The sequence below is a fragment of the Chelon labrosus genome (genome assembly GCF_963514085.1).
Source record: "Chelon labrosus genome assembly, chromosome: 16".
NCBI lineage: Eukaryota > Metazoa > Chordata > Actinopteri > Mugiliformes > Mugilidae > Chelon > Chelon labrosus.
The window spans coordinates 8,820,334-8,842,223 of NC_140349.1; the positions used below are offsets into that span (position 1 = coordinate 8,820,334).

Consider the following 21,890-nt stretch of genomic DNA (forward strand, 5'->3'; position numbering starts at 1 on the left):
GCGGATTACGGTGGAAGTGAAATACACTGACGTAAACTTGTCAGTCAGCTGAGGAGGAACAGAAGCACACTGTTGTCCACTTATTTAGTTTATCATTGGTCAAAGAACATAGAAGAAGTCTTTAAAACTTTTCCTTCTATCAAGTGATCCTCATTTAAAACATATGACATGAGGCGGACGCTGTCGATTAACGAATGTGTCTGCAGTTTGCTGTGATACTGCAACGAAGAGGAGCCTGAAAAACTGAAGAAATGTTCATGTGATGATATTTTTAACTCTACAGGTGTTTCATCTGATGGACAGACTGAGTAAGTGTGTAAAATCTGACGAGGAAAAAAAAGCAAAAAATGGACAAATATTTCTTTCCCGTCCCTTTTATTACCTCACCGCCTCAGAAAATAAACTAAATTCCACCTTATCGTGAGAAAACATGTCTTTGTGTCTTTTTTTTTTTTTAGATAATACCGTGGCTTTTGGTGGCTTAACTTTAAGCAAAGGAAACAGAAAACCTTTATCAGCCTGCTGAGGGAATATCTGAACCCTCAAGATTATCAGGAAAAAAATGAAGTTAAATCAAGTTAAATGTCTCAAGCAGTAATGGTCAATATTAAGAAATCTGCTTTACTTAAATGAGTAATGGCATAAGAAGGTCATAAATCAACATCTAAGTCACTAAAAACGTGGTGACATATTCCTGTGATACTTTAAGGAGTTACTCCGCTGTCATGTAATACCTCTCCACCTGCTCAGGTGGGAGGTGGGGAGACCAATCTGGTTGGATGTCCCGGATGAGCTGCTCTGATTGGATAGCGGAGACCTTCAGGCTGCAGGGGAGGGGGAGGAGGAGGAGGAGGAGGGGGGGACCATCATAAATGCAGCCATGGCGGAAAATAAATTCATCGTTTGATCGAGATTATAACGGTCTGGTTCTTTGCAGTCCTCTGAAAGCGCACTTCTTTGCCTTATTTTCGTCCCAAGATGAACAGATTTATCCTCCAGCTCTTTGCAGTCGGTTTCTGCGTTGCACTCGGTAAGAATATGAATATTTATTAATTTAGAAATGCACGTTTTCCCGTTATTTTTTTTATTTTTTATTTTTTTTAAAAGAGTAACTCTTCTAACTAACGATAACTCTTCTAACTAAAACAGAAGTTATTGAAGAGTAAAGCTTATTTCAGAGTGAATGTGTTAGTTTTGTAGTGTTTTCCAAAATCCAGCATTTTTTACATGGAGTTTGGTGTGAATTCTCTAGAGGGCGGATCCCTACAACAGCAACAAAAAACTACTTTTCTCTTAAAATACAAATGATTAAAATCGGTAATTCAGTTCAGACAGGACTTTTGCTAACTAAACTTTTTCTATATTAGGCTGTATTGCTTTTTTTTTTTTTTTTTTTTTTTAAATGGAGTTTGCTTGTTTTCTTGAACTCTTGATTCTTGTAAAAAAAATAATTGCAGAGTTGTTGTGTCTAATATTTCTCTTTTCTAGTTTTAGGTAATTAAATCATGTTAAATTATAAACTGAGCTTTTAGATTTTCCTTAATCAGTTTTATTTGTAAACGTGTTTTTTCCCCTGGAAACATGGATTATTTTCAGTTTGTTGTGGTAAAAAACATTAATATGTAACACATATAGTGAATATTTTCACATATTTTGACTTTCTCTGGGATCTTTTGAGAAGTATGTGTCATGTTTTCTTCAGTTGGGTGTGCTCATCTTGGAGGGTGCAGACCTTGGGGCCGTTGTCCAACTGGGTGTGTTCACTCGACTCAAATGTTGTGTTTGAACAGAGACATTATGAGGACTCAGGTTTACCTCATTTCAGGGACCGCAGGACCTAAAGGAAAAAATGTGGACCATACCTCGACAAATACAATTTACCTTTTTCCAGTAAATAAAAAGTAAACAGTTACTTCTGAGGGACCCACCAGTTTCCCCAAAAGATTTGGGATAGTGGAAATTATCAGGTAAATGTGTAGTCACATAGTTGAGTATGCAAATTAACATCTGAAGTAGCTAATGTCATGTCAGCTGATGTAGCTATAATTAGCCTCATGAAATGATGAAATTGGTTCGCTAAAAGCATAGCTGAATGGGTTCATTTACCTAAAATTTTTAATCTGAAATTACCTAAAGTAGCTAAATCTATGACTACACGTTTAAAATAGCTAGGTGAGTCAATTAATTCTGCTGTGACCTAACAAAAGTGACCTAATGGATAATAAATAGTCAAATTAGTTGTCTAATGCTGTGGTCATGCTACAAGTAGCAAAACGGTGAAAGCTACATTGTGCTCAAGTGTTGGTGACGTCATCCATTTAAAAGTTAACTGGTGAAACTAATGCATTTAACTGGTTGACACATCACTGTGCTGTTGGAGCTTTGATAAATGTTGAAGTCAGCTCAACTTTGTTACCTTGAAGTGGACTTTTAGCTAAAAGTAGCCTAATCAAACAGTCGATCTGGCGCGAATTACGTCAGATTGGTTAGCTAAAAGTGGCCACAATTATGGATATACAGCCGAATTAGTTGATAAAACATTGGATTTAATTGGATAATGAAAAAACTGTGATATAGCTGAAGCGATGGATTCATTGTTGAAATCAACTGTTGCAATAGTCTCAAAGTAGTAAATCTGGCTTGCTAAAAGTAATAAGCTGTTGATTTAGGTAAAATTAAAGTAACAGTTTTAATCATTATTCATAATTTCAGTTCATTTTCAAGCAAAAATACAAATACTGATTGGTTTTCACATTATATTTCAAAATAAATTGAATGTTTTGGACTCGACCAAAAGACCTGAAGGCACTACCTTGGCTGAATAAACTATACAACAAAGGGCGGATTATTTATCAATAAAAGCAATCATTTAGCTGCCAATATATATATATCATTTTTAGACACTCCCATCAGCATATGTGCCTTATAAGATTTCACAGTCTGAGTCACAGTCTGGGAAAACAAAGTAGGACCAGAGTTTAACATGTTTTGCGTTGGCAGATCCCAGGCTTTACCCTAATGCTGTTATTACAGGTTGGGGTGAGGCACCCTGTTTGTGGGACGCAGCTGATCCTTTTTTTCCCCCAGGCGCTATTTAAAGGCTGAATCATGTCCTAACCTGTCATCCGTTACATGAGAAATTCCTCACCTCTGGACAGTTGAGGCTTTGCCCAGGTCTCAAATTTCACTGCGAAAGAGGCCATCCAGTCTAGGCTGATTTTTAGGGTGATTTAGTTTCTGCTTCTATTGTGTTATGTAGGTATTGTAGTGCACTTTCATCCCAAGTATCCTCATTGTTGTTGTTTCAGTCTCCCGTTACAAACCGCACCCTGTATAGCGGGAACTATACTCTCACACTGCTGCTTTCTGTAGGTTAAGGTATTAACTCTGACCTTTAGCCCCTGCTAATGGTTTTTCTTAACTAGTTGTTTGAGACTGAATGAGTCACAAATGCAGACAACTGCACACAGAAGCTTTAGAAGTGACCAGGAGGTATGAATATGTCTGGGTGTGTGTGTACTCTGGGGAGAAGTGGATGATTTCAGATAGCGGTCTGGTTCATTTTTCAAGTCAACATGTTACAGGCTGCTGAGAGGTTTCCCTCGTTCTTCTGGGAGCAGCAGCTACCAGAAAAATAGACAAAAATACTTACCTCTGTGTAGCTGCCAGCCGCTTTTAAATCCAGATGTCAGTAGATTTCTAGAGTTAAGTTTCTTCAGAGGCTGTAAGGAAAGTTTATTTGGTGTTTTCTGCATGTATAGAGTACTTTTTTGATCCCAAAGGAAAACCAAGGGGTTGCAGCATCATACTTCACATGAATCACAAAAATAATGACAAAGGAAATGAAAAACATTGCGAGAAAAGGTGAATCATCTGTTCAATAACCACATGGTATAATAAAAAAGGGATAAATACAAATAAAAGAAAAGCTGCACAATGGTTTACAATACCACGCTTAACCGTTTCTATATACTCCTATTCAAGGATGTCCGTATTGCGAGCTGTCTTTGCATCCAAATCTAAACCTAAGTGTATTTGAATAACATGGCAGACACACCCAGTGACATTTATCTTCACATGTGTTGACGTTACAAAGTGACAATGATATTTACTCCTGTTTGGTGGATCCTCAGTCTGCTGGGTTTACCCTCCCACTCCCTTCTATAATCTTGTTTGCATGTTCGTCTTGACTTTGCGTCTCATTGTGACATATATAGTTTTAGCCAATTACAACAATGAGCTGAAAATTTGTTGGTGTAGCTTTGGCCCAAAGGGAAAATCCCCGTCATCTGTTTTTTTTTTTTTGTGCGTCACTGGTGGCCACGCTTTTGTTGTGAGTATATGAGGAAATGTTGACACTCAAACAGCACTTGTTAAGCACAGTAAACAAACCATTACAAAATTAACATCTTTCACAACAACAACACGCCTTCAGGTCTAACTTGAGTACCAACCCTTTCTCTTAAACTAGTTAATTAGTAAAGTGTAGTTTAACAGTTGTAGTTTGTAGTATAGCTGTTGTCCTCTTGTTACTTAACATTATTATATCATTATTATTATAGTATTATTTCATTCAGCCACTGGTTTTGTTTGCGTTTCAGTCAGTGTTATTTGCTCCTCAGTTCATCCCTGCAGTGGAAATTTTAGGTCTGAAGACTGCAGTTTTAGTGAAAGAGCAGTAGGGGGCGATGTAGACTGTTTCTTGAGTGAAGTTCAGATAGGTTCAGAATTGAACACCAAAGCAGACAGTATAGTATATACACCGATCAGCCATAACATTATGACCACCTTCCTATTATTGTGTAGATCTCCCTTATGCCTCCGAAAGAGTTGTGACTCACCAGAGAATGGACATGGGCCTTCTGAGGGTGTCCTGTGGTGTTTGGCAACAGAATGTTAGTACAGGCCTTAGGGTCCTATGGGTTGAGAGGAGGGGTCTCTGTGGATCATCCCACAAACACTTGATCAGTTTAGGATCTAGTGAATTTGGAGGCCAGGTCAACACCTTGAGCTGTTCTTCAAATTTTTTTGAGTTGTTCTTAAAGTGTTTTTGTGTGTGTGCCTGTGTCAGGCTGCATCCTGCTGGGGATGGCTGCTGCCATCAAGGAGTGTCATTGCTATGGGGTGGGAGTGCCTGGTTTGGTCTAGGTGGGTGCTACATGTCTAAGTAACATCCACATGAATGCCAGGTTTCAAAAGTTTCCCAGCAGAACATTGCATTGTCACAAGACGGTCAATGTTATTCACTTCTCCTGTATGATAATGTTGTGGCTCATCGCTTTACAAACTCAACAAGACCTACAGTTCCTTCAATCATTAATGAAAATGTTGAATTTATTTTATATCTAAAACACAGAAATGCTTGAACGTATTTAACTTTAAATCCCTCTGAATGAGCCATTTAAGAATTTTTCTATATATTTATAGTAAACAGCGACTCAAGAGACTTAATGAAGGCAGTATCCAAGGAGCAAGTTCAGGGAATTTCTTTTCAGATTTTCCGCAAATGACTCAGAGGTTTGGTCTGAGGTCACTGTGATCATGTGCCGATGGTGATGACATTTCACACAAATGACTAATAGGATAAAGAGAGATAATGTTAATGTTCAAAATACATTCAAACGTCATATTTTCCATCCACTCCACTAAATTGTTCAGGTGTTTTTTGTCACCTTACTTGTCCACAAAGTCTGATTCTTTGAGAAGATTCACCTTTATTTACCATTGGGTATAGTATAAGTACATAAAGCAGTTTGGCATTTAACCAGAAGTGCAAATTGCAAAAAATGGAAAATTAACTCAATAATACAGTCTATTGTATTAACTATTTACAATATTAGTGTATATATACATAAAAATGAACACAAATCACACTTCTTAAGTGAGCTAGCTTTGGTTTTCCGCCATAAAAATGTCAGAAGGACCAAATATTATTTCAGAATAAAACAATTATTGTTGTAGTCGCGTAGTTTTTTACGATTTCAAGATGTTTTCACAGATGTCCTTTCTTCATGCACATATAATTATGGTGGTGTGACTCGGGTGACGCAGCAGTTCATCTAGTAAAGAAAAAGATAGTCTCTCATGCGATGCAGTCGTCAGACTGTGAGAAGCAGGGCACGAAAAAAACGCAGACAGATTGAGCTATCTTGATAAACTCAGCCCTAAATATGTAGATCTTCTCTCTATAATCTGTATTACATCTACTTATATGTAAATATCTACATTTTGCACAAGACGCTGTTCTTCAGTGACACTTGTAGCTGAGTTTCAATCGGCATTTAAGGGAGGAGACCAGTTACATGTTGAGACATTTTCTGTTGCTGTTAACTGATCTCCATTAAGCTTCACCTGCACCCCGCTTTAGAGTCGCCACTCCTTACAACAATTAATAGTTGCACTGTGGTTGCACCGTCTTAGGCAACACAGATTTGTTTTGCTTAGATGTGCCTTCTGTGTTTTTTTCTTTTTTTTGTTGGCGGGACAGTGAGCTTAGGATCCGGTCTGACCGGATTTAAAACAGTTGCATGGTAATTGGAAGCTTGCAACACGTCGGACAGCATTGCAGAGCGCTGATGTATTCTATAGGCGCGGCGTACGAGAGAACCTCCAGAGTGTTTGGAAACGCCAGCCTCGACAAAAATCTGAAAAACTTCTTTACTTTCAAAATATTTTTACCTCCACTTGATCAGATCTCATAGTGAAACAGCAAGTTACAAAACCTGGTCTAAGAATTCTTCTTCTGTGACTGTGCCACACTTGTGGACATCTGGAAAAATGCCAGCAGTTGTGTGGTCATAAGGGTTGTAAAATAAAAGTGAGTCGGATCGTTTGAGGTGAACATTTGACCCATTTTCTTTGTCGTTTCTCTGATAAAGATGTTTTGTCTTGATGCAGAATGTATTTTAAAGTGTATGAGGTGAGATTTTATATACATATATGAATAAAAGCGACACATTTAGGGATTCTCAGAAGCCTCCAGATTGTTTGCTCACTTGAACTCGGGTGTAACCGAAACCAGCAGGACAGGGTGTGGTTGTTGTTGTGTACAAAGGTGTGGGGCGTGTTTTTAGCTTTTGTAAAAACACATTGGGATTACCCTAGCACATTGTAATTGAAATATATTCACCACACCAACACTTACTTAAATTAAATAAGATACAATTAAATTAAATGAAATGAAATTCTCCAGTTTAGTTTTTTAGATTTGATGTGTTCACCAACTCCATAGACTATAGTAACTGGGAAAGTGACCGGGGCATACTTGACCAACTATGTGTCTCTTTATGCATTGCACACTTGAATCAGATGAGCTATTCATCTGGAAAAAATGTAGATGATTCATCTCTGCAAACATTTCAATAACACAACAGTACATCTTTGGAACCAAGTGTCTTTTCTTAGAATTCAAAGGGCGGCATTAAATACTTATCTGCCGTAATTCTTCTTGAGTGATCGCTTTTCACCTCTGTTCTTCTCTGTAATCACACTTTGACAAGAGGCGTCTGGGTTTGCTATTCGCTGTAAAATCTTTATTCTAGACATTTTATCAAACCTGAAATTTTGAATCCTTTAAGTTTATTATTACTTTTTTAATAGAACTTTACTTGATTAATTATCTTACAGCCTTTTAAGTGAATTTGACGTTTCTCTGTGTTATAAAAGCTTTATCGCTATGTTTATAGATGGCGTGTTGCTTTTGGAAATTATCATCACAGGAAATTAAACTGTAAAAGAGTTAATATGGAACAAGTCCTACATTGTGTTTATTAGTCGTCTCAAATTAAAATAAAATAAAGTTAGAAAAATAAGGATTTTGTCCTGCAGAGTTAATTTTCTTCCTCAATTGTCACACAGGAAATAGTTTATAACCTCTGACTGGGATCCTCAGTAAGAAGGAATTAACGATCCCCTTAGATTTAGCTTGTGACCTTTTTTGGATCCCTGACACCCAGGTTGAGAAACCCTGAGACTACACTGCTTCACAGCCTTACAGTTATTTAACTTAAGGAGAAAAGCTGTCCATGACCTTTAGTAGTAGCATGTGGGAACTTAATTTAGTAGCAGGAATTACTTGTCAAATCAATTTATAGACTGCACCCTCCTCCTGCTTTAAGGCGCACTTGCACGCCTGACCTGTTTTGCCACCACAGTCACATCAGTACATCGCTGAAAACATCCACACTAAATATATGATCATTCACAGAAGTTACCAGACACTTTCTTGTCATAATGACAGCTGTAGGATCAGTATGTACTTTCCTTAGCAACTCCAGTCATGCGACATTTAAACTGGAGGGACAGGTTTCTGAGACTTTCCAGTCAAATGCTCGGCTGCGTCACAATGACCACTTGGGCTTGGGCGTCTGTCGTCATGGTGAAGCCCAAATTTGCTTGTTTTTTTTTGTTTTTTTATTATATGTTAAGTGACGGTAAGGGCTGTAAAAACCCTTTCTGAATAAAAGCATTCACATTAATGTCGCTGCGGAGATCATTGTTTGATTATTCTTTGTGTCCTGATCATTGTTTGGCGTAACTCTACAATGATGGTGTTTAAAAACGATAAACTATATTAAGAGGTGCTTTATTAGGTCACCTTAGCTTGCTGCTTTAACTTCTATTGATAGACGTGTACTGTAATTTAGGCCAGTTGGATTGGGCTGCTCCACTGAGTGCATTGACTCGTGATTATAACTTAGCATTTACAGTGTCACCCATTTTATCTCCCTACTTCCTCACAACAGTCGTGAATTGGTTTTATTTACTCATACAGTATGTAATACTATATTCTTTTCCAATCCCGCTTTTGCTCATGTAGTTTGACATAAAGGCACAGCTGATCTAATATTTTTAATAGCAGATTTTTTAAAAACATTGGAGCGAACAGTGGATAATATGAAACCCAATGGCGTCTACTTATTAAAATGATTATGAATCCTCATCTGGCCAATTATTTCAATAATCCTACTGGTTTTACAGGTAAGGCTAAGCACCAGCTGCAATTTTGTGGGTTTAATTTTCTAATTCTATTTCCTTCTTCCTCAGTACAGTTCCAGATGCGTCTCTTGGCTGTCACTGACATGTTGATCTAGCTTCTGTCCCATGTTTGTTCCTGCTTCTTTCACATGAGCTCCTGTTGAGAAGCAGAAATTCCTTAGCTGGCACAGAGCCTGACTTTTTAGACCTCTTATCTGCTTTTGTCAACATGCCTAAAAAGTGACTTTATAGTTCCCATTGTGCAAAGCAGTGGGTTGAAGTTTCACAGAGTGGTAACGTTATCTGTTATCTAATGCAAAGGATGCCACCAGGCCCCAAACTCTTCTCTGTGCTGCAAGTCAAAGGTCTCCATATTGTCTCATTCATTATCAGTGACTGTAATTGTCTTACGGTCAGTCAGGCAAGTCTTATTTTTTTTCCCAAGCTGCATTGCTTGAGTGCATGGCAAACACTGAAACAATCACTGAGCTCAGCCTCCTTTTCAGACAAACATTAGAGGATGTTTACTAAGAAAGCAGATGCATTCATTAACCCAGTCATTAAACCTAATAATTATACTGTGTTGCAAACCCTTTTTACAATAATTCAACTGTTCTCTCCTGTGTTTCCCCTTTTCCATCATTCCCCTGCATCTCTTTCTTCACTTCCTATCAAACTATCTGTTGATATCAGGTCAAGCTCTCACCTGTTACAAGTGTGACTTTGGCATCGGGGACCTGTGTGCGACCTCTAAAGTCACATGTGGAAGCGGACAACATTGCTTCAGCGGTAGCGGGAAAGCAGGTAAGGAGCTCAGTAGCTAAACATCTCACCAGGCAACATTTTCCTAAAGCATGTCGTCACCTCTTGCACACAAACACCACCACACACATTCTTTAAAAAAAAAAAAAAATTGTCAGTCTGCCACAACAATAAAGGAGGAAGACTCTTGACTCTCCTACAAATGTGAAATCATGTTAACCAAAATATGGAGGTGATACTGTTTTTATAGTTTTTGAAGAAATACTTGATTATTAATAATAATAATAATAATGTTTGTGTGTTGTGTTGCTCAACAGCTGGCTTCGTGGACATCAAAATGAAGGGCTGTTTAAAAGAGTCCGAGTGCAACAAGACTGAAGACACAAGCTTCACTGTCGCCGGAAACAACGCCACCCTCTACACCGTGACAAAAACCTGCTGCAACACCGACCTGTGCAATGCCGCCCCAGGCCTTCCCGGGTCCTCCGGCCTAAGCCTTGCCTTGGCCTCCATCTTTGCTTTGTTTGTGGCCACAAACGTAGTGTAAAAGAAGACAATGCATATGTCCAAAGTGCCTAAACTCACACTCTACACATTGTACACACACATACGAGCGCTACAAGGGTTATATTGAATATATTCTCCTCATGCATGGGAGTTTTTTTTTTTTTTTCCACATGGGCCTTGTGATTACTGTCCTTCAAGGTGTATTGTATTTTCTGTTTCACACAAGTGTTCATATCTGTTAAAACATGCTTTTGTATTTTTATATGTGCATCTGCCCCGATTTCCCTGTCAGTAAACGTATTGACATATAAGCCCCAGAATTGCTGTATAACACTTAAAATGGTCTCAGTTCATCTCTGTTGGTGCGATTGGCTGCATCACATGTTTGCATATTTGCCTGTATAATTAAACCATTTTATAGGTAGGCTAGTTTTATTGCTACTTGGAGGAATAGTTCAACTACAGCCAGCAGATGGTTAGACAGCTTGCCTACCTCAGTTTATTGAGGTGCACCACCAGCAGTGGTAAATCTGATAAATAACACATTATATTTTGTATATTGTGAGTTTTAAAATGCAGCCAGGCTAGGTTTTTCACCTTTATGCTAAGCTAAGCTAACCACCTTCTTGCTGTAGCGCCTTGTTCTTTTAATTTATTGCCTTTGTCTTTCACAGTGTTCACATTTCTTCTTTTATTCATTTCATAAGGCAATTTGTGTTCACATTATTTAGCTAACATAATGTAAATTCACATTTAAAAACATTTCCCTTTTGTTTTTTTATTTTAGTTTGCCCCCCAAAAGCTTTATCCACTCCTGTTTGTGATAAAAATTACAGTGATTTGAAATTTGTTAATGTTATATATCTCAAAGTGAAAGACTGGCGTTGTTTTTAAAACAACTTGTCTGTATGTTGTTGGTTTTTTCAATTGGTTACCTAGACTGACGCACGAGTAAATAAAAGATCAATAAATCAGGAATGGTTGCGTATGTGTGGTGTGACTTGGTTTCTTGTTTCACTTTACAAGACCGACTTGTTACGCAGGTTTTAGTCTTTGGGTCTTCTGTGAAGTCACATGAATGTCCTGATTTTGGATTTTGGTGCAGGATAGACTCTATTTATTAATGTGGAAAAAGGCCAATTTTAAGAAAAAAAACTAACTCTAAAATTTTAATAACCGAGACTAAACGTAAATCTTACTTTCTCTGATAATTTCGTTTCCGTTCATTCCTTAATCATATTTGACATTCCTGATCAGTGACTCTTTCACACCCGGTGACAAAGACAAAAGAAAAACGCCGTTCTGTCCCCTCCCTCCACCTGCCTCACAATATAAATCTCAGTCCTCACCTGACACTCTACTCAATATTAACAGCACCCAGCATCCGATCATCTCGGTGATAAGAAGAAGCGGACGGATTTGAAATTATTTTTTTCTCCTAAACCAAGAACCGAATCAACACACTAAGATGGGCAAAGTTCTGTTTGGAGTCCTTGCAGTTGTTGCATCATTTATGCTGGGTAAGATGAACTAATACGCATCACATTTCTGTATCAATTGAAGGTTAAGGATTACAAAAGAAAAATTTGTGACAGATTATTTGTAGATAAACCGATGAGACGTTTTAGGGGAAAAATGGCTGAATTGTGTGGAGCGCCTTTTAAAAAAATGCAAGAAAAATTAAATAAAATTATCTGTTTAGTTGATTAAAGACAAATATCGATGCAAAATTTGGCTTGTTAGTTGGCTAATGCGTTTACTGTTCTTTAAAAAATATATTTGGGGTTCTCTGAGTGGGAGTCAAATATCTGTCGCCAGCCAAACAACACAGAGGGGAATCGAGCTCCATGGATCCAGCGTGTCTTACAAGAAACTAACTCAGGATAATTAATTATAATCTTCACTGTTTTCATTGGTACCGCTTTTTCAGATGAAATTAGTTGTGGTAAATATTGTAAACAGCTGGTCTGAGGGCTTTCCAGTGTAATGAAGACATTGTTCCCTTGTGGATAAAACTAATTAAATTCTCATTACCTCCATTTGGTTGAATTGGGTCTGCAGCAAACATCTATAGAGCGAAACCACAACTTTCCAAGGTGACTTTGCTAATGAAACCATAGCAATGTTCCCATTCAGTAGTAACACCCTACTCATTTGCATCCTGTCAGACTTTGTGTTAGTTACAATTGTTTGTGCAGGGTTTAACGACTCCTGCATGCACCAGAATGAAGGATGTGGTGGACCAACCCACTTTTCTATACCATGTCCACTGAGCTTTAATGATCTGGCAAAAGCGCGATCAAATCAGAAAAGACAACGAAAAGACATAATTTCTAATTGCAAAACTGAAAACTGAAGTGTTTGAGTATTATATATTCATGTTGTTCTCAAGAGTTTCTATCATGATTGAATCAGCCTGCTACAGCTAATGATCTTTTCCCTGTAACTTAATCAACATAAAGTGGTTTTGGATTTTAACTCTTGCTTTCATGTGTTTCAGTGGATTCCCTGGTCTGCAACAAATGCAGTGTTGGTGTGTTTGGCTTCTGCTTGAACTCGCAAGACGTGACCTGCACAAGAAACGACACCGTCTGCTTTACTGGAAAAGCGAGTAAGTCCCCTCGTGATCCTAGGGGCCTAGGGGCTCACACCCTTTTCATTCAAACAATTACACAACAGCACAAGAACGAATCATTTGGACCATTCCCAATAATGTGACACCCAGTCACATACAGATTAGCAAACACACCCACTTGCTATACCAGTGTCACATGTGACTAGATGTTAATGTTTTATTTTAATACCAATAGTACAGTAATGACTTAATCTTGTGTTTCTGCGAATTAGATATGAAACAGGTGCACAAAGAGCATTTTTAAAAGAGTAAACGCACTCATCTATGAGTAACTATAACTGTATGTCATTATATGTGAGTATTACCATTCTAACACAACCATTTCTCCCCAGCTTTCCCGTCAATCTCATCCTTCAGTGGCTTCAACTCACAAGGCTGCAGGGTTAATGACACACTCTGCAACCAGAGCACCAACTCAACTCTGCTGGGTGTCACCGCCACGACCGAAATCTCATGCTGCTCAACAGACAGATGCAACCCTGTCACACTCAGCGGTGCCCCTTCCACCAAGATGACGTTTACCGCCACTGTTGGTGCAGCCGTCCTGGCGTCCGTGTGGGGAAGCATGCTGTAATCAAATCACAGAAATAATCAGTGCTACTTGCTCCACCTGAAATCCATTTGTTCTATGATCGGTCGTACCAAGCCTTTATGAGATCAAAAGCACTATTACTACTACTCAGATATTGTTGTGTCAGGGTTTAGTTTTATAAAAATTCAAAACTCAGGTATCCACATTATGGAAGTTGAACAATGGGATGTTTCAGGGAAACATTGAGTTCGTAAATCTTCCATGTTGTTATTTTGTACTGTTGTTGTTTGACAACAATTATTTATCCTTTTAACTACTTCATGTCATTCTGGACAAAATATTAATGTGAAAATAAATAAATTTCCGAAAAAAACATGTTTGCCTCTGTGAGTGCTTCTATAATCAACCAACACTGTGTACAAACTTAGCTCCTCAAGCATGTGTAGTTCAAATCACATTATTCAGAAACCTACATAGAAAATATTTTGCTAAATATAGTGGCTAAATAGTGAGCTAAATGTAACACAGACAATGTGCTTCACCATATGCTTCTAAAAACAACGGACAAACTATTGAAACATCTTAAAGAAACCTTAATATACACTGGCCACCTGGATTTAACTAAGCAAATCGGTACGAGTCTCCTGTTGGATATTTACTGAATGGGTGATTATCATTCAGCAGGCAAAAAGTTATTTAACCCCAACTGATGCAATGAGTAGCTTCTCATTTCTTAAACAACCATGTCGAAAGATGGATCCTGTGGTCATGGAAAAGATGTTAGTCTGTTTGCGAAAGGGTCAAATCACTGGTGGAAACTGCTAAAATTGGATTAAGAACGGACATATTAGTAAAACAGTGAACTAAGGGTTCACAGTTGAAATCAAAGCTATCATTTGAAAAAATAATATTCGTTGTGGGTGTGACTTTTCCATGTGTTCAGTCACTTGGCTTCCTTGACTTTGTAATTTGCATGTGTGACCACTGTGCTGTGGTGAGGACAGTTCACTGTGTTGAGATTACTTGTTGCTAACCTTTGTCCAAGGTAGTAACTTGGTGTAAGCATTTGGTTTGTGGCTGTTCTCTACGTTGTGTGGGTCACACAACATGTTTTGTATCTGGTGTCAATGTTGTGTCATGTGTAAAGGCATCAATTTTTGCACATCTTGGAAGATGGGGCATGATCACATAGGGGCTTTGTTCATTTTCAGGGCTCCTGGAGGATCTTTTTTGAGGGTGGAGGTGTTACGCCCCTCTGCTCCTCCACTGGCTGTACAAGGGTTTTTGGCTTGTGCTTAATAGCCTTAACCAGTCACACCTGAGAAGACCGAATAAAGGGCCTTGTTGAAGAAGCCTAGGAGGATCACTTTTCAGCTGCCGAGGCTCGCTATGTCTGACCTGTGTTCTTTTTGTTTTTCCAACTCCGTCATGTGTCTCCACTTTATGTTGTGCCTCTCGAGCCAAGTCGTAACATAGAAGCAACCGAAATTGTTAAAGATAGTCGAAAAGTAAGCTGAAAGTAAACGACAAGTTGCTAGCTAAAAGTAAACTGTTTTAGTTAGCTAATAGTTAGCTAAATATTGACATTTGAAATAGTTAGCTAAATCCTCATAGAAATAAAAGTTAACATTTGAAATATTAAGCTAGTAACGTTCAACTTGTTAATAGTAAGTTGATAGTTGAAATATTTTGCTGTAAATAAAGTTTTTATCTAAAGGTAGACTGTTGAAATAGTTCTCCAAAAGTAAACATTAGAAATTGTTAGCTAAAAGTAGTTAGCTAAAAGCTAAGACTTTAAATAATACGGTAATAGTAAACAGTTACAACTATAAGAAGTTGACAGTTGAAATATATTAGCTAAAACTAAACAATTGAAGTAGTAATCCAAACGTAAACAGTTGAAATAGCTATACCATAAAGTACCAGATAACTGGAAACAGTTAGCTTTAAGCGATGACAATGACAAATTTAATGCAAGCTTGACCCAAGCAAACTAAACACTGACAGTCTGACTGTACAAAAAGGGTAATAATACTGACCTATGTATTAAGTGTCAAACAACGAACATGATTGAAACAGGGGCTGTGAGTCACATCAGACAAAACCAAAAAAAAATAAAAATAAAAAAAAATTTCTGCACCATTTTTCTCTGAATTTCTGTATTTTCTGTATGTAATTGTTTCAGTCATGTTACAAGAATACATCACTGCCACCGAACTTTCTTATCATTACAGGTGACGTGTATTACTGATAACTCCTGCATTTATAAGAAACGGACTGCAGTCACCTCTCCCCAAAGATTATTTCTGAATAAGCCACTGTAACAGTAGGATCTTGAAGGGTTTGAGTACCTTGGTGGTGTTTTAATTTATAGGTATATTTAAGACCAGCACGATGAACCAATTACTGTGGAGGTGTGGAGCACTACTGGCTCTTTTTGTTACAGGTAGGACGATTTTTTTTTTTACTATATTCTGCAGAAAGCATGTAATCAATAGCTTGTTTTAGGCTAATTTCATAAACCTGTGACATGACTTATGAGAAATTTCGAAAAGCTTTACTGTAACATCCCTGTTTATGTTCTTTGTGCACAGATTTATAATGTACAATGTAATTTGGTAATTCAGTGCAGAACATGTGGCTTCAAATAATAGCTTTGGTTTTTATTCTTTTTTTTTTATCATAACTCATACACCATATCTATAAGTTACTGGTTACATGTTTGTTTTATTTCCCATATAAGATTATTTTTACTCCCAAAATTAGACACAGAAATATCTTAAACCTGAGCAAATAAAAGCATAACTTCCTTTGTTTAAAAAAAGTGTGCCATTTTGTAAAGGTTGGCTCAAAGTCATACATTAGCAGCCTACTCACCTTGAGAGGTTACCAAACAAGCTCTATCTGTGTACTTTGTGAGGTCGTGTTTGATAAAGGTGTAACCACATGGAGTCAGATACTAGATTCTGTTCGTTTATCTTGATTATTCCATCTGTAGTGAACACATTTTTCTTCACAATATCCCTTTTTTTGCTTCTTCCCACAGTTCAGTGTCTCACCTGTAACACCTGTGATTTTGGGATTCTTGGCTACTGCATCAGAAAGGCTCCTATAGAATGCACAGCAGCTCAGAACAGATGCTACACCGGAGTTGCCAGTAAGATGAACACAGTAATGATATTTGCAGGATAACACAAAAAAAACTCATACTCCTGCTACTTAGTTTCTGCTTAAAAACAAACAAACATTTGTTTTAACTCTCTGAATTCACCTTTTGTATTTGTATACAAAATGATAACAGAAAGGAAATGGGGCCGGGATTTTAGAAACAATGGCCTCACACGAACACATTGCACATACAGACATAGAACAGGTATAATAGGTATAAACATATTCAAGGACAATCACTAATTTTTAAATATGGTAAATTGTATTTCACAAAACCATACAACAGATAATTATACTGTATATAAACCAAGCCTTTAAAAAATTATCTCATGACTGCAGTGATAAAAAAAATCACATGAAGATTATTTCCTCCTTTCCTCCAGAGTTTACCAGCGAACTGTTGGATATCCACGCTGAAGGTTGCATTGAAGAATCTGAGTGCAGAAATGAGGAAGGGCAGATCCTGACTGTTAACTTCACCATCACCAGGACCTGCTGCAGCACTGACCTGTGCAACGGAGCCGCCCCCATTCAGATGTCCCTGACTGCAGCTCTGTGTGCCGCACTGGTGGCAGTTTGGAGCCAGTGGAGCCTTTAAAGATAATTAAAAAGAACAAATGGTGGTTTGTGTTTTAATTCCATTTGACGATGAATCCTTTAGTTTCTTAAATACAATGTAAGAATCATATGCAGTCAGTTTCCCTGTGATATTAACATAATGGAGGGACACTGGCTGCTTCATATGACTCAGTGTGAAAAATCATGTAAGGTTACAGTTACATTAGCTGTATATACTATAGTAAGACTATGTCATACGTAAGATCATGTGAGTAAATTACGTTTTTTATAATGTATACATCAAAGCCCCACATATGAAACTGTATTGGCTAATTTTTTAACATTGATTTAACTGAACCTAAAACGACTATTAAATATGACAACAATACATTTTTATGTCTTTGTGTGTTATTTGAAATAAGTGACACATATAATGGGATATTTTCTTTCGTAGTAAATACGAGGCTACAGCTAACAGTTAGCTTAGCATACAGAGTAGAAATGTGGAAACGGTGAGCATGTCTTATATTAAGCTGAAAAGCACACAACTGAAGGTGCTAGCAAAGTGTTGACAGTTTAAAAAGTTAGCTAAATGCTGAGAGTTTAAAAAATTAGCTAAATGCTAACAGTTGGAAAGGTTAGCTAAATGTTGACAGTTGAAAAAATTGTCAAAATGTTAACAGTTGAAAAAGTTAGCTAAATGCTAACCGTTGGAAAGGTTAGCTAAATGTTGACAGTTGAAAAAGTTTGCTTTTTTTAGTTTTTTGAGAAGACCTCAAACTTCCTACTAGTGCCCCAGAACAGCAGAGGCTACTTGGATGAACGTCTTCTCAAAAAACTCTGCAAGTCCAGTTGCCTTTTTCTAAACCTTTTTTGGATACACCTGACCTGGATGACTGAGAATCTTCAGACTAAAAGCTCAAAGTTGAAATAAAAGTTAACATTTCAAATATTAAGCTAGTAACGTTGAAATTGTTATTTACTTTGTATTTAATTGACCAACAGATTTAGTTACCTGTCTTAGCTGTATGGGAACAATCTTCTCATGTAGCTGTCAGTAAGAAATATTTCCCAAAACTATTAAAACTATTCCCTAAACTCCCAATGCTGTATACAACCGTGGACTCAAATACAAATACACTTCTGGAAACTATAAACCATTATCATTACCTGCCACGTGGTAGTGGAAAAGACCTCACTTCTCTGCTAGCACTTGACTGCTTGTTAACTTAGCGTATCTTAATTTAGTCTATTTTATTAATTTTTACCTTTTTAGTTAAAATTTCTTGTAAGTTGTGTCTCCAAGGAAAAGCAGAAACTCATTTTATTTTCCATGCCATAAGAATGAAGGGAGTATCCCCTTATTCCTTTAATAAAGAAATCCTAGTCACACTCTCATTAGCTTTGTTATCTAATGCAAACAAATGCCTTTGAAAACTATTATGGTCCTGGTTTTAACAAATCACAAATTCACAAAGATTCAAAAGAGACATCATTCATCCCCTCTTTCTCTCTTTAGACTTCAGTCTTGTCACAAAAACCTCAGTTTTATAGCTTCAGCATTAAACACACACTGTCATCATTATTGTGTTGGCTGTATTTACTGACCAGCAAAAGACAATGATGGCCTTCCTCTGATATAAAAGCAGCTGGACAGTTAATGAAGCTCATTTGAAACCCTCTGCACAGCCTCATCTGGACGGTCGGATCACTGAACGCCTCTTTGGGATCTTCTCATTTGACATTTCTCGATTAAAACACGCATCAGTGTAAAACCAAGATGAAAAATATTCCATTGATCTGCGCAGTGTTGATGGCAATGGCGTTTGCTACAGGTAAGATGCTCCTAGCAACAAAATTAATACAATAACTTTCAAATGTGGTGACTATCTTTAAACATCTCATGTAATAAAGGGCGGGGGGTCAATTTTAATTTTGAGCTACTTTAACTTAAGTATTTCCATTTAATAACTCTGTGGAGTAATGTTTGTACATTTACCCAACTTTATTCTCCGCCCAAAAAATGATGGAAATCAATACTTTTTTGCACCCCAAAAACAATCCCAGTAATCCTACAATGGACTACTTTTATATTATTTCAGCTAGTTTCTGGAAAAATTGAGATTTAGAAACAAATTATTATTATTTTTATTTTTTTTTGTGGTTAAGTGTTGTTCTTGGAGTACACTTCAAAGACAAATACTTTCTGTTCACTGATATTGCACCAGGAAATGTCTAAGACAGAAGCTATTTTTATTTCACCGTTATCCAAAATTGACTGTGAGAAGATAAAAATGTTCACTTTTGGTAGTAACTTCATTTTCTTGTTTTCTCTAAACGTGGTTCACAGGTGAGTCCTTGACCTGTAACACCTGCAAAGTGGATATCGCAGGTAAATGCTTCTTCAGCTCGAATGAGGTATGCAGCGACAATCAGCCCAGCTGCTACTGGGGGAAACTGGGTGAGTAACTCTTAATCTCTCCTCTTGAGTCAATAAAAATGGAGAAAGGAGTGAGGAAACATGTTTTTGGTTTTGGAAACTATAAACTTCTGCCCAGATCTCTGACTACTTCAGGCTGCTGAACATGAAAAACCTGCCCTGAAAGATCATACTGAGGCGTAACCGGACGTCAGACACACCTAGCTCAATGAGTTTCTACCCTATAGGCCGATCATGAGATAAAGTGTATGTTTACTGATCCCTCATAGGAGAAACTCAAAGGTGACAAAGAAGAACAGGGAGAAAGTACCACAAGTCTTTAAATAAATCATACAAAAGTGGATTTTAAATGTAAAACAATTAAAAAGCACAAAATCTGTCTAAAATTTATGTCTATATACTGCCACAAATGTACTGGTGCAGAGTCTGTGATATATTTACAGCTGCATATATTTTATATGTATTATACATGTGCGACATCTGTGGTATTTGTTATCTCTATACAAGAAATTTAAACACAGTATATACATTATATGGTGATAATAGAACCATAACAAGGTTTAAGTTCTATACCACCTACTACTTTTTTTTCAGAATAAAAGCTTTTATCATGAAAAGCTTTATTTTATATGTATTTCTTTAATGTAATATGCAGGTGATCTGTTGACAAAAAATACAGTGCAAGTGATTCATTGGTGAATTCATGAATAGACGAGAGGCTCCGAAACCACAATGCTGAGTCACTGCGATCAGCTGATTATATGACTCCTTGTCAACGCAATGCAAGTTTCAAAACCATAATGCGAATTTGGTTCCCTCAGGCTACGAACAATCGAATTAAACAACAAGGTGCTTGTAACGGCACAACGTATAACAATAGACTAACAGACAAATAGACTTTCAGAACAAAATTAAAGTTAAAAATATTCTATTAATTTATGCGAATGAATATGAATTCTTGTGTCAATAGCAATGTAGAACTAGATTCAAGCTTACTGTGAAATTTAGGGTCATATCGGAGAGGGAGCGGTTTAGTATCACTCCAGACATGTGAACATCAACTCTTTTGTTTTTTTCCTGATAACCGGATTGATACTACTCTCATATCTGTGGACTACGTGCATTTCTATCAAACTAACTATTAGCTTATCTTACCACAAAAGAAGGATAGAAGGAAAAAGGAAGCAAGCTAAACACAGCAAGCCAGTGAGTTACTTACGCAACAAACAGGTTCACTGTTTCCGTTTGCGTCACTCTGTTAGTCAGAGAGTCTGCTGCGCCTTAACTCTCATTGTACTTTTAGGTATTGTTGCTTTAATATTTGCTTTAATTCAGCACAAAGCCTTCTATGTCAACAGCAAGAGTGACTTTGAAATTCTCACAGATAACTGCATGAGCAATAATCAAAGGTGGAAGGTTTATTCAAGTGCAATATTGAGGTACATAAGTACTTCTATAATATGGCTAATATTTACTCATGGTTCATAAGATTTACAAATGTATGTAACATTTTCTTTTACGCTTGTGTCGGATTGTTTTTGTAAATGTGCGCGCCTGAACTCACATGGGCCCTCAGTCGTGCATTTGTTTCCTGGATCATGTGTAAGGGAACGTTTTTCCACCCACAGATCTTAATACTTCCTTATTGTTCAAAGTCAATTATTGTTTTATTATAATAATATATATACATAATGATTTCAAGGTTTTGGTTTTTCCTTTTCAAATAATCACATCATAAAAGCTCAGACACTGCTAAACTCCAGATTTATCTATTAATATATAACATTCTTCTTCTTTCTTTTTGATACTTTGAGCGTATTTTGTTGATAATAAATGTGTTTTTTCTCTTGTTTCCTCTCAGCTTTCAACGTCAGCAGATCGATGACCCTGAAGACTCGCGGCTGCCTGGATTCGTCTCTCTGCAACAAGACGCAAACGGGAACCCTCCTGACCGCCGGATACACCGTCACCAGGACCTGCTGCCCCACCGACCTCTGCAACGGAGCCACATCTGTCCAGCTCCCTCTCACAGCTGCGTTGGGAGCCGCCGTAATAGCGTCTTGGAGCCCGTGGGCCCTTTGAAAGAAAAACAACAAAGAAATGTCTTAATCAGCTTCGTATTCTGTAGTGAAAGAATCACATTCAGCAGTGATGTCATATACTATGTAAATCAGACACAATATACACAATAATCGTTTAATGCTCGGGGGTATCTTTAACCGTGTGAAATCTGTTGAGCAACAGTAAAAAGTTGTTGAGACTGAATGACTGAGAGTCTGACTTTCCTTTAGGCTGTCAATGTCTGAGTTGAG

The 21,890-nt window shown here is 37.4% G+C and overlaps 2 protein-coding genes across 2 annotated transcripts; both read left to right on the plus strand.

The window, feature by feature from the left end:
• Positions 1–895: 895 nt before the first annotated feature.
• On the plus strand, positions 896–11,233 carry LOC311501651 (sperm acrosome membrane-associated protein 4-like). The gene is made up of 3 exons (XM_084563607.1): positions 896–1,030; positions 9,670–9,780; positions 10,056–11,233. Exons 1-3 carry the CDS (start codon positions 979–981, stop codon positions 10,283–10,285), a joined length of 393 nt encoding a protein of 130 aa, XP_084419733.1. The 5' UTR covers positions 896–978; the 3' UTR covers positions 10,286–11,233.
• A 7,216-nt stretch (positions 11,234–18,449) lies between these two features.
• LOC311501878 (uncharacterized protein) lies at positions 18,450–21,889 on the plus strand. Its single transcript, XM_084563926.1, has 3 exons — positions 18,450–18,973; positions 19,489–19,599; positions 21,440–21,889. Exons 1-3 carry the CDS (start codon positions 18,919–18,921, stop codon positions 21,658–21,660), a joined length of 387 nt encoding a protein of 128 aa, XP_084420052.1. The 5' UTR covers positions 18,450–18,918; the 3' UTR covers positions 21,661–21,889.
• Position 21,890: the final 1 nt, after the last annotated feature.

Coding starts and splice junctions, on each gene's coding strand:
- LOC311501651 (XM_084563607.1), top strand. CDS start 979: ATGAACAGATTTATCCTCCAGCTCTTTGCAGTCGGTTTCTGCGTTGCA. Junction 1,031..9,669: donor CGGTTTCTGCGTTGCACTCG/GTAAGAATATGA, acceptor TGTTGATATCAG/GTCAAGCTCTCACCTGTTAC. Junction 9,781..10,055: donor CAGCGGTAGCGGGAAAGCAG/GTAAGGAGCTCA, acceptor GTTGCTCAACAG/CTGGCTTCGTGGACATCAAA.
- LOC311501878 (XM_084563926.1), top strand. CDS start 18,919: ATGAAAAATATTCCATTGATCTGCGCAGTGTTGATGGCAATGGCGTTT. Junction 18,974..19,488: donor GGCAATGGCGTTTGCTACAG/GTAAGATGCTCC, acceptor CGTGGTTCACAG/GTGAGTCCTTGACCTGTAAC. Junction 19,600..21,439: donor CTGCTACTGGGGGAAACTGG/GTGAGTAACTCT, acceptor GTTTCCTCTCAG/CTTTCAACGTCAGCAGATCG.